Source organism: Daktulosphaira vitifoliae, unplaced genomic scaffold (genome assembly GCF_025091365.1).
Source record: "Daktulosphaira vitifoliae isolate Bord-2020 unplaced genomic scaffold, ASM2509136v1 Scaffold_1, whole genome shotgun sequence".
Lineage (NCBI taxonomy): Eukaryota > Metazoa > Arthropoda > Insecta > Hemiptera > Phylloxeridae > Daktulosphaira > Daktulosphaira vitifoliae.
This window is the reverse complement of record NW_026099572.1, coordinates 88,179,006-88,192,371: the sequence shown is the minus strand read 5'-3', so window position 1 is coordinate 88,192,371 and position 13,366 is coordinate 88,179,006. Positions and strand designations below refer to the sequence as shown.

General features: G+C 26.3%; 2 protein-coding genes across 2 annotated transcripts in view; one reads left to right on the top strand and one right to left on the bottom strand.

The window, feature by feature from the left end:
* LOC126896310 (microprocessor complex subunit DGCR8-like) overlaps window positions 1–9,296 on the bottom strand; it is a 17,426-nt gene extending 8,130 nt beyond the window's left edge. The window contains exons 1-9 of the mRNA XM_050668976.1: window positions 9,021–9,296; window positions 7,456–7,537; window positions 6,402–6,550; window positions 5,771–5,867; window positions 5,624–5,711; window positions 5,446–5,564; window positions 5,247–5,375; window positions 4,396–4,604; window positions 4,227–4,327 (exon numbers count right to left, since the gene is read on the bottom strand). Coding sequence (XP_050524933.1) covers window positions 4,227–4,327; window positions 4,396–4,604; window positions 5,247–5,375; window positions 5,446–5,564; window positions 5,624–5,711; window positions 5,771–5,867; window positions 6,402–6,550; window positions 7,456–7,537; window positions 9,021–9,101 — 1,055 coding nt within the window. The 5' untranslated portion in view covers window positions 9,102–9,296. The remainder of the gene's footprint in view (window positions 1–4,226; window positions 4,328–4,395; window positions 4,605–5,246; window positions 5,376–5,445; window positions 5,565–5,623; window positions 5,712–5,770; window positions 5,868–6,401; window positions 6,551–7,455; window positions 7,538–9,020) is intronic.
* A 294-nt stretch (window positions 9,297–9,590) lies between these two features.
* Window positions 9,591–12,792, top strand: LOC126896320 (partner of Y14 and mago). Its single transcript, XM_050668996.1, has 2 exons — window positions 9,591–10,263; window positions 12,095–12,792. The coding sequence occupies exons 1-2, from the start codon at window positions 9,734–9,736 to the stop codon at window positions 12,567–12,569; spliced, it is 1,005 nt and encodes a 334-aa protein (XP_050524953.1). The 5' UTR covers window positions 9,591–9,733; the 3' UTR covers window positions 12,570–12,792.
* Window positions 12,793–13,366: the final 574 nt, after the last annotated feature.

Below are 13,366 nucleotides of genomic sequence, written 5' to 3'. Positions count from 1 at the left end.
TTTTTTGTGTCTGTTACTACTTTTTCTCAGCTCTCACCGAACGGATTTCTTTCAACGATACGTCGAAAGATGACAAATCTAGTATCTAGTCGAAACATTACCCTTAAAATTGAAAAAATTTCCCTCGTTCCCCGTATATGGGGGAAACCTCCCAAAAAATTACAAATTTAAAAATCGCTAATTTTCGAAATTTTTTCAATTTTTTTTACTAAAAACTGCCGTAACTTTTTTAAAAATGAACATATCAATATAATTCTTTTTTATATAGATGCATAATATCATAACCTTTCATTTGGTTTTTTTTTTCATAAATTTAACCTTTAACCTGCCCACAAGGGGGGATTTAAAATGACAACTTTTTCACAACAAATTTACTTTTTCAACTTAACTTTTGAAAATGTTCCGGAAAGTCTGACACTTTTATATATATCTTAAATTAAAGCTAATGTAATATACTTTAATTTGAAAAAAAAAAATTTGACCTCTGGACTTGTCTTCACGGCGAAAATGGCTACCGAATGCTTTTTTCCTGTGAAAATTCTCGATTTCATTATTTATATTATATTTAACTTTATAATGCTATAACTTATTGAAAAGTTTATGGATCCACACAATTTTTTTATGAGAAATAATATTTTTTAATAAACCCTTTTTCATTCGACATATTTTATCTTAATCGAGATATTAATAAGGAACCAGTAGATCATGTAGCTTTTGGAATAATACACCAATTTTTTAAAATTAAACACTATCTAAAGATTTGCATCGAAGCGTTTATTTTTGATAGTGATTTTAATCACTGTCAGATATCATTATACTTGATCCAACTATGCCACGTCACCACTGTGCCGCGACCCCCCTGTGCTGGGTTTTTTNGTCACCACTGTGCCGCGACCCCCCTGTGCTAGGTTTTTTTTAATTTAAAATATCTAAAATGTTTCAATGTATTGTTTATTGAAAGTGTTATCCTTAAAATTGAGAAACTCATCATACTCATAAAGCACAATTAACTAAATAATGTAATCAGTGATGCAACTTAATTAGTTGTGGATAGTGTAAATATAAAAAAATTTCCACTCAATCAAATAAAATAAATTTATTTACAAAAATGAATTTGTATAAAAAAAAAAAAATAACAAGTTGTTTGAAAAGTCCCAAGACTAACGCATAAATAGCAACTTTAATAAATTATCGTTATGATTTTTAGTTAGAGCCAACCATCAAAAGAAACGTGTTAAAATTTCATGACATTTAAACAACGCATTCTTAAGTTACAGTCATTGAAGTGAATCTACTTTTGGTAATTGGTAAAGAATGGATAAAAACGAAGTTCTTACGTTGATTAAACACTGCTATTTAGTAGGAAAAAATACTGTGAAACCCCAGGGATGGCTTGAAAAGTTTTATAAGGACTCTGCTCCGACGAAAACAACTATATGTCAATGGTATTAAACGCGGTCGTAAAGACACAAATGATGCTGAATGCTCAGGAAATCCAAGTGAGGCAGTTATGCCAGAAAACATAAAAACAATCCACAAAATCGTGTTGGAAAATCGTAAAGTGAAAGTGCATCAGATAATTGACATTGTAAAGATCTCAATTGACCGTGTGCATCATATTTTACATGACCATTTGGATATGAAAGAGCTATGCTCGAAATGGGTGTTGTGTTTGTTAACAGTACACCAAAAATAACAATGTGTCGATGATTCACAAAGCTGTTTGGAGCTATTGAACAAGAATAAGAAAGAATTTTTACGTCAATATTTGACAATGGATGAAATTTGTATCCACCACTTAACTCCCGAATTGAAACAACAAGTAACTGAGTGGACTGAACCCGGTGAAAGTGCTCCAAAGCCGCCAAAAACGCAACAATTTAGCTGGCAAGGTATTTTGGTATATACATGGTATTATAGTCATGATCATCTCGAACATGGTAAAACAATCGATAGTGATTACTAAATTGCGTTATTGGAGCATTTGAAGGCTGAAATCGCGAGAAAAAAGACTGCATATGACGAAGAAAAAAATCCTGTTTCACCAAGATAATGCACCGCGTCACAAATTATTAAAAACGATGGCAAACATGCATGATTTGGGCTTTGAATTGCTGTCACTCTCAACGTATAATCCAGACCTCGCCCCCAGCAATTACTACTTTTTTGCAAATATCAAGCAAATGCTTCATGGAAAACTATTCAGCTTGAATGAAGAAGTCATCGCCAAAACTAAGACGTACTTTATGGTCAAAGATAAATCGTTCTATTTGAAAGACATAGAAATGTTAGAACATCGCTCGAATGAATGTAGTACTATAAAAAGGAAACTATGTCGATTAATAAAGTCAATTTTTGCGAGAAAAAAATGTGTTTTTATTTGTTAGTCCTGGGACTTTTCGAACAACCTGTTATACAAAATGATTGATTGATCATTGCTCAACAAAATTTTTTTTTAAATAATAATAATTTGAGAATATATTTTTAGCTTTGATACGAGTTGAAAAGGTATTAATTTTACTATGATGTTTTTTTTTTGTGTCTATTATCACTTTTTCTCAGCTCTCACCGAACCGATTTCTTTCAACAATACGTCAAAAGATCACAAATTGTATTTAGTCAGAGGATAATGTCTTCATCCTCAAAAATTGAAAAAATTTCCCTCGTTCCTCGTAAATAGAGTAGATCTCTAAAAAAAATTACAAATTTAAAAATCGCTAATTTTTGACATTTTTTCAATTTTTTTATTTAAAACTGTGCAAAAAGTGCAGACTTGTCTATTATTAGAGTAACACTAAGCGATGGTAAAAATATTATAGTAGCTTCAAGATATCTAACATATGAGGCCTCAGACCCAGGTAGGAACCTAACAATGGTCTTTAATTATTGTAAAAATAAAAAATTAGAACTCATATTAGTTATAAATGCTAATGCTCACCATACTAATTGGGGGAGCAGTAACATCAACCAAAGAGGCAATACTACAGCCAGACTGCATGCTCATCAATAATGATAATGAAACATTATCACATTTGCTGAACACAAACTTTCCTGGCTTTGAAATTAACAACAGAACAGTCACATGATACAGAGGACAAACGACTGACCAATGCTGATTGAAAACTAACCAGGAGAGTGATAACCCCAAGTGGAATAAGATAGGCAATAAAAGCCTTAGGCAGTTTCAAAGCTGCAGGCTATGATAAAATTTACCCTGCACTTCTGCAAGAAGGGTCAGAGCCAATGGTCCCCCATCTCGAACACTTCAGTGTGTAAACTGAATCAAGACAATTCAGTATGTGGTTTGTACAATGGACCACTTTGTATTGTACAAATCAATAGATCAGATTGCATGGGCATTATGTCCATCTCTTTAATAACTAAAACTAATATGGCTATGAAATATGGACCATCAATGGACAAAACAAGAAGAAGTTAGAAGCCATGGAAATGTGGACATGGAGAAGATTGTTGAAAGTCAGAAGGACAGAAATAAAAAGTAACATAGAAGTATTAAAACATGTAGGGAAAAAAATAATTCTGTTAAACATAATTAAAAAAAGAAATAGAAAATGATCACTTTCTTACTGAGACATGATCCATTTATGACAAATATAATTGAAAAACCAATAAACGGGATTAAAAGTTAGAAAGGCATATATGGAAGAAATTATAAGACAAACTAACTGTTATCAATACTTAGACATGAAAAGACTGGCTTTAAATAGAGATGAATGGAAAACCAGATTTACAACAATAAAACAAGACTTTTAGTAGGGAAGAATAAAAAGTAATCCAACTAAGATAATTACTAGTCGATAACAACTTTTGAATTAGAAGTTCAGGAATTATGAATATTTATATAATTGGGTGAGAGGAGTAGGGTGATGCTTAATAATAAAAATAATGTAATTCACACCTCAACTTCAGTCTATATTTAAAAATATTAATAATACCCAAAATACTGGTTCAAAAGTTGTTATTAACTAAGCATTTTCTTATTAATTAGATAAACTAATTAAATATGTAAATTGACATTTAAAAAAATTAAATTGTTATTCTTAGAGGAAACAAGAAATGTACTTTAAAAGTATTTAACCACTTAAAAATTGAGAGACATTAAAAATATTAAACAAAATCAAACATTTATTCAAAATAATAATTATTATTTTAGGAAAAATTTAGTATTCAACAGTAAATTAATCACCTTATATATGTATTCATACCTTTTAACACAAATATTTAGCATATCATATGGCATAGTTTCAGCAGCTTGAGCACAAAATTCAGATATTCTGGAATCTTTTATGTTAAGTTCGTCAAATAGCTGTGTCATTAAAAATATTATTTTATTATATTTTTAAATTTATTATCATTATTAAAATTAATTATTACTGTGGCTCCGCCAAAATTACTGTTTCCTTGTCGTTCATTCATAGCATGTCTTCGATTTACTTGAATACGATCTTTAACTGAAGGTAATAAAATTTCTAAAGTAGCTCTAGCTGCATCTAATTTTGCTTGTTTTTTGCTAGATCCAATTCCAACACCATATTGCATGCCATCCAAAATAACAGTAGCTAAATAAGGGTATCTAGCATTTTCTAATATTAAAATAATATTTTATAAGTAAAGTACAATTTAAATAATTAAATTTTAAATTTATAAATGATAAAGTCTTAGATAAAATTAATTTTAAAACTTCATAAAAATATTTAATTTAAACATTTAATAAGGATAAGTATGTTTTAAATGGAAATTTATTAACTTAGAACATAAAAAATTATTTAAAATTTCAAATTGTAAAAATTAATTTTAATTATAGAACACAACATATTTTTCCTAAAATATTTTTCTGCACTACTTAGATATCAAACAAAAATAATAAAAAAACATAGTTATTATGTTTGATAGAGTCATATTTTTTAATTGATACTAAGGATTAATAATAATATTAATAAGATAAAAAAAAAAACAATTTAAAACTAATTTTAAAAAAATTATTTACAAAAGATGACTCTTAACCTCTCTCAAACTCAAAATACTATAATTCAATATTCTGTATATTACTACTAAGATCAACNATTTACAAAAGATGACTCTTAACCTCTCTCAAACTCAAAATACTATAATTCAATATTCTGTATATTACTACTAAGATCAACTCTAAAATTGTCAAATTTAAATTTTAATGATGAATAGACTTTAAATATTAGAGGAAATAATGACAGTTAAGGCATAATTACCAAGCTCTTTGAACTCATACGATGGCTGTGTTTTCAAAACTCTTTGAATATATTCATGTAAAATGCTAACATAACTTTTACCATTTAAATTGATAATCCAATGTTCATCAGATTTAGGTGAATTTTTATCTTGATGTAATATAATTAAGTAAAAAAAAATAGCATTATCTTTAAATAAACTATACTTATAATAATTTACCAATAGAGTTTTGAATAGGGAATGAAATGAGTTGTGATTTATCTTTTAGTTTTGGTAAATCTTTTCGTCTCCGATCAGCTTTAATCATACGAATATACTCACGGCGTTTATCCCAAGAACTAAAATAAAATGGATCTATTAAAGAATTTTAACTGAAAACTATTTGATCTAAAATTACCTAAAACGCATGAATTTAATGTTTTTAAATCGAAAAACATTTTTACAATATTCTCTATATTTTTCATGACTTAATGTTGTAGGATAATCTTGAAAAAATTTAATCATTTAATAAAAGTAAAATCGAGTTTTATAAAATAAAACTTACCATTATGTAAACCACTATTACCACAATCATCAGACATCTTTTTTAATCTTTCCTTGTAGTCTAAACAGGGTACATTTAATATGGGAACTTCATGATTCTATAAATTATGATTTTTCATAGGTTAAATAAGTTATATGTTATTCAACTTTGTAACAAATAAAAGGATCATTTGGGGTGTGCAAGGTATAAAATTCTGTTATAAATATTTAGCCACTAAAACCTTAAATGATTCCCCTACTACCAGTACCTCTTATGTTCTAAGCCCTTAGGTAGGACCTTCTTTGATATCTATGTGTACAAACAATTTTTTTTTAATATTACTATAACTATTTGAAGAATGATATGAAAATTGAAATTTTTGAAATATTCTCAAATATTAGTAAACAGTTGTCATAAAATAGATTTACTATCTAAAATACTAGCCTTACAATACTAAGGTTTTCTCATATGTATTCAAACTTGTGGTCTATACTATAGAAATAAAATGCATATTTGATAATATGAAACTAGATTATTTTGATCAATTGTCATAATTAAAGTAAATAAAATATATATTTTTTATAATTATAAAATTTCATATTTTAGAGCTAATACATATACATTTTTTTATAAAACTATTCTATGTGTTTACTTTGAGGCTATGAACACCTAGAAAATATGGTCTTGAAAAAGTGCAAACTCTAGTTTCTTCATGTAAGTAAACTGGCATACCACTATCATGATCATATTTTTTCCAACCTTCTGGTAAATCTTCATAGTTACATGAATTATAATCTATTTCTAAAAAAATAAATAATTGTTATTATTTAAAAGTAAATTTTTGATCATGATTTATTATCCAGATAAAGGACCTCAATCCACAATTGAATTGACTGTTTTTTTTTATTCTACTCAACCCAACCAAAATTTATAGGAGCTTTTTATGTGTCAAAATGTGCTTCATAATTATATTTAACTATTATTTTTGTTTAAACATGATTAAAATATTTGTTGGTTTTAAAAATCATACACTTCCTAGAAATTCTTTTTTTTCTTCATAAATAAGTACAGCATTAATCTTGTGTATCTTGAAATATTTCTTATCCATAAAAAAAATCTTTATAATAAATATACAATGTATATACATGTTATGAAACTTTATATAGGAGAGAATATGACTGAGAAATTGATTATTGATACATGTCTACTATTAATTTTTTTCAAATTGAACCAAATACTATCTTGAAACAAGATTTACCAACAAAGAAAAATCTGAAACCCTGTACTGAAAAAATCATGTAAGTCCAAACTCCATTTTTTTTAATAAAAAAGTCCTATCAATTTTTTTATAAACTTCAACATTTCAGAAATTATTATATCTATGAGTATTTTTCAAAAAAATTTAATTTAAATAACATTAAAAGTTCACAGAAAATTAAAAATAATTAATGAAGTCTCCTGTAAAATTAAATTCTTGTAACAAGTGTGATTTTTAAAATAACAGATTCATAACAACTGTAGACTATCACCCAAGATATGTATTATTCAATTTTTAACCAAATTTTCCTTAACACAAATAAGCTGGATAATAAAGGTAAGTTTTATGTAATATATGATGTCAAAGTTTTTTGATTGTTTTTTTTTTAAGAAATCGCCTACTATAAAAAAAAGGTTTGACATCCTTAACAAAGTTTTTCATTATTTACCATCTAAAATGAATGTTTCATTATCTTCATCAATACTACTAGAATCCTTTTTATTAATTTGTTTTTCTTTAATTGATTTTTCCTAAAACAAAATATACTATAATAATTCAAACAATAATATTTTTTTTGTATACCATTTTTCATAGGAATCAATCAATCTTAATACTTATTTTAGCTAATTAGTGTTGGCATTAGATATTTCTGGTTTTTTTTTTTTGCTCTTTACCTATATTTACAAGTTATTGGGTTGGGTTAAGTTTAGTTTGTTTATGTTGGATATTATCTATATGTCTGAAACATTATTAAGTATGGGGCTTCAAGCTAGTGCATTGGTGATATCGGCCTTCTCCTGGTCATGAATGCAACTAGTACGGTTTCTGCAGCACTCTCCAGCTTTAAAATAACACCCCCAAATCAAAAATTAGTACCCCTTTCCTAATTCAATAAAATACTTCTTTTGTCAGTAGTTGGTAATAAACAATTTTTTTTCTGTACAATTCAATGTATGTTTGTAGTTATTTTTATAATTAAAAATACAATAATAAGACAAACCAAAAAGTTATGTAAATATAATGGTTAAATTTTTAAGCTTTTCCATCTAGCAACTATTACTTAAATAATAACTTGCTCAATTTCAATATTAAATATTTAGTAGACTTTTAAGTTACAAATTAATTTAGCCAAATATTATATCCAAACATAATATAAAAAAAAGAAAAGAAAACATCATGATACAAGTAGTTTACAACAATAGATAAAAAAAGAGTTCTAACTTCAATGTTGTGATCAATTTAATACTTTATACATTAAGATAAGTCAAAAATTTATTAAGGAATTAAATTTCAGACTTTATTCTTATATGATGTGGATAGTAATATTCTAGGTAGTTTGTCACTTGTATACATTCAAATTTTTAATTCAGTTGTTTGTGTTATTCAATATTTTGTTAATGTTTTTTATTATGATAATATGTTTTAATGTTGTGAACTCTTAGTCAAAAAACACTAAAACAAAACATATCAATGACCTTATATAAGTTTTATACGATAATGGGTTTATCAAAGGAACCCACTTAACATGTAGTTTAAGATATTACTAAGTTAAACAGATGAGAGAAAACATAACATGAAACTAATAAGACCAACAGTAGCAGAATAACTCAAAACCAGAAAATAGTACTGAAAACATTACCCTCAGATATACTTCCAGGTAGCTCACTTTAATCATTATCTAACCCAACTCAATTTTTAATTACACAACTTCAAAAGGTACTACATAACTGCTTAAAATATTATTTTAGTTAATTAAACTCTGACAGTTCTAATTCAGAAGTTAATAGCAAAATTTACAAATTTTTATCATTTTATAATAACTTGAGATTCCACATTTTTAAAATACAATAGGTAATAGAATTTTACCAAATCCATAGGTGAATAAAAAGAATATTTACTGTTTGGATTATAATTACAAAAAAAGTATTCTGTAGTTGAATTTAATTTGGTTCGAGAATTAGAATATAAAGTAAAATGTAAACAACTCATGAATACAAAGTAATACTTAATTACCTCTATGAAATTAGAATTGATAATTACACATTCTTCAACTTTATTAATTTCTTGACTCTCCTCTACTGATTCATCAGACATTTTTACAAATGCTTTAAGATTTTAAGTATGTTTATTTAAGATAAAGAACTACTTTAATAATTTAAATATAATATTATGAATTCCTTGTCAAAAATTCTTTATATTAATAAAAGAAAAATCATTAATAAATTCAATTTAGTAAATTTACTATAAACTTTATAAAACATATATATTATGAATAAAAATTTTTATAAATAATATAGAGTACAGATGGATAAACTATTTTTTATGATAATTTTATATTAATTTCAATTCACTAAAACTTAATACTAATAATTTAGTCCGGAATTTTTGATCATTGGTAATTTACTTAAATATTTTCTCCTAAGTCATATCATTCAAGTGTTTACTTTTTCAAATATAAAAATATGATTACAATTTACTGGTATTCAACCTCTTTGAGACTGTTTAAAACATTAAACAAAGGTTAGCTCTATAGTTATTTATACTCCTTGTACAGCGACAGTTTAACGAATGATAAGAGGGGTTTCTCACAAGCACACGCTAATGGTATGAGGTATGAGCTTCGTTTATACATTCTTTAAAATAGCGTGGTGTCCCAGTTTTCTTTTAATCGGAAATTTTTTTCTGAGATTACAGCCCAGTACTTAATAAGTATTGGTAAGTAGCCAATGGCCCATCAATATTTGGACCAAACTTCTGCTATATTAAAAGACGATAAAGGTTACTACGTTCCAGCTACTCAGCGTCCTGACGGTACTTGGCGTAAAGAACGACGACTGAAGGAAAACTATATTCCTCAAGACGAAGTTGCGCTATACGAATCCAAAGGAAAGAAATTTGCTTCTAACAAGCCTAAACTTCCACCCGGTGTACCAATACCATCTGATTCTTCAAACAAACAGCGATCCAATAAAAACGTTTTAACAGAAAAACAGCAACCCAAACAAGAAAAAGTCAATATGCCGGTTGCTGTGGTACAAAAACAAAAAGAACAAACCAAGCCCGAGAAAAAACCTGATGAAGAACCAGGAACAGACCCTGTAAAAAGAGTGAGAAACTTGAAAAAAAAATTAAAAAACATAGAAGAGTTGGAGGTTAAAGTTGTAGAAGGAGCTTCTATTGATAGTGATCAACGAAAAAAAATAGCTAAGAAAAACTTAGTTATAAAAGAAATTGCTACTTTGGAAGCAGTAATTAAGTAAGCATAATATAAGACGTGTGATTGCAAATAATGTTTTAATGTTCTTTAAATATGAAATTTTATTAGGTTTGAATTTATTAGTACAAGTATTTTAATATAATAATTTGAATTATTTAATTGATTCTTATTTTTATCGAGGAAAATACTTGATCTGTTACCATTAAAATAAGTTTATATTACTTGAAGTATAGAAATAAATTTAAACTAAAATATATATTTTAATAGTAACATTACTTATAAAGAAAAAAGAAAATTGTTATTTATATAATGTTATATCAAAAACAAAATCTTCAGATATTTAAAATATTTTAAATAAATTTTTTCATACGACACAAGAATGTTCAGGAAGTTCTATTTAAGTCTATTTTATATAAATATTATTGACTGATTTTTCAAAGTTACTAATCGTTTAAATATTACTATAAAATTTATTTGTATGACTTTTAAAGGCAGAATATTTTAAAAATATAGTTAACTCAAATCTACAAAATCTATGCTTCTGTACTAGAAGTGAACTTGTAATCATTTTATTTTTTATAATAATTATTAGAGTTTAAGACTTCGTGTATTTAAACAGAATGAATCACAAAAGTATGACAAATCAAATAATTTTTAACTAATAATCATTTTGCTGGAATTTTTTTATGAATATTGCCTTCTTAGATTTTGTTTAAAGCATATTTTTAATGATCTATCACTTATAAGAAAAACAATTTTTTAATCCCATAAAAGCTATTATTTAGCCCTTTTCTTAGAAAAAATTTGATGTATAGATTACAAATTTAGAATAAGTGGCAGATTTACAGAGAGCTAAGGGTTTTGGACTCTTTTTAAACACCAATATGTTTACATTATTTAATATATAAGGCAAGACTGATACCTATTCAAAGTAAATTTTATTCTTTAAGACCACCCATTAAGAAAAATTTAAAAAATCTGTCACTGTACTTATCAAATACAAGCATTTTAATACATTAATAGTTATGTAGTATGGATGGGAGCAGTCTGTACTAGTGTAGTATACTCTGCTCACATATTATACCCACTCTATGTATTTAAATATTTGTATTTTGATAAGTACTAGTCCATAAATTGTTATTGACCCATCAACATTTTTTTATAAAAAATGGCTATTTTAAAAAATTGTTGTATTTTTTACTTATTAAATATAAATAAGAAACATTATAACTAGAACGTCTAAGTAAGATAATTGTTAAAAAAAGAAAAATTTTAAACAAGTGATAATAAAATCACAAGTTCTTAGATTTGTTATATCTTTGTGACTTGCCCTGTGTAGTTTATTGTAGTCATTCTGAGTACATTAATGACTAATAGGTATTTTTGTTTGTTTTTCTTAACACTTATCAATGTATATTAATTAACAATTTAGTTATGGGGATATATGAGAGATCACTTCTCTCCTAGAATATAATATTTTCTTATGGTACTGTATACAGAGTGTTCAGTAAGTAAGAAAACAGGTAAATTGTTATGATAACAATAAAAATCTTTTTAACTTACTGACCCCCTCTATATACATTCTGTATGTATGATAAATTTTCATGGTGTCTCAAACAATTTTTATAAATGAATAAAGTTCCAAATTAAAGTAATTAAGATTAATAAACTCATTAAAAATATCAATGCTCTAAGGTAAAGATATATAATATCAAATAATTGTTATTTTTTATTTATTTAAGAGTTTTTAAATTCTTTAATAGAACAAAAAAATTTAAAACTATTAAATTACCAATTTACTTCTTGAACGATGATGACTTTATATTCATGTTATAATTTTATATGTTTTAATGTCATATAATTTTTTTAGACTTCTTTATCCTGAACCTCTTAAAGAAGCTAAAAAAGACAATAAGAAGGATAAAAAAAGTAATCAGAAGGATGCCAAAAAACAACAACCTGTTAAAGAAGTTAAAAAAGAAACTAAAGCAAATAAGGCGAATGATAACAAATCTGTACCAACATTGGCCAACACTAATCAGGCTAAAAAATCTGATAAAAAGCCTGTTCCAGTTCAGCAGAATACTAATGCAACAACCAAAAAGACTGAGAAGAATGTTAAAGCTGAGGTTAAACCTAAAGGAAAGCCTGCTCCTGCTCCTGTTGTTGAGATTTCAGTCGAAGCAGCTAAAAGAATAAGAAACTTAAAAAAAAAATTGAAAACAATTGATGAACTAGAACTTAAAGTTGCCCAAGGACTAAAAATTGATAATGACCAGAGAAAGAAAATAGCAAAAAAAGCTGAAGTATTAGCTGAAATCCGCACTCTTGAAAGTGGCAAGTAATAGCTTGAATAATATAAAAGTATTAAAGAGATTTATCATTTATTGTCTGTTGATATTTATGAATAAAACAATATTAAATTGATTTCAAACCAAGAATGTAATATTATTGTTTTGAACTTGAAAAGTATTTACTTTTAATCAGTGTTTATTCTTTTTTTCAAGTATGTTCATCAAAATTATCATGATTGGCTTGTATCAATTAAATAAAATTTACGTTTCATAATTACTAGTAATTTTTATTATTTATACATTTACTAATTAGAAGTGTAACAGAATTTCTTTAATAACTAATGTAAATGTGTTATATCAAAAAAATGTGTTTTCGAGTCAAAAACACAAGTTATTTTCAAATTTCAATTCATAATATATATTTTTTGGTTCTAATGGGTTAATAATATCTGAACTCATTGCACATTTGACAATTTTTTTCTGTTTTTAGGTACTAAATATAAACTATAAATATTTTAGTATTTTGCTTTATATTGGCTTCCCATGAAGTGTTTTTATATTTTGAACTTAATTAATAATTTCAAGAGTTAATTAATAATTTGAAAGTGTTAAACTTCATACTATATAGGATTAACAGGATCAGTTACACTATCAATAGAAAATAATAATATAAAAAAAAGTAGTTAATTTTTAAACTCTCGTGATGTTTAAATATTTTCTATTTCAGCCTCAATTTCCTACTAAAGAGACTCAGTAATTTTTTTGAGATAGTTGTAAAGATTGATAATCATAAATTAAGTACTTTTTATATTCACCCCTTACGTCTTGTAACAGAAGCAATTCTTTTT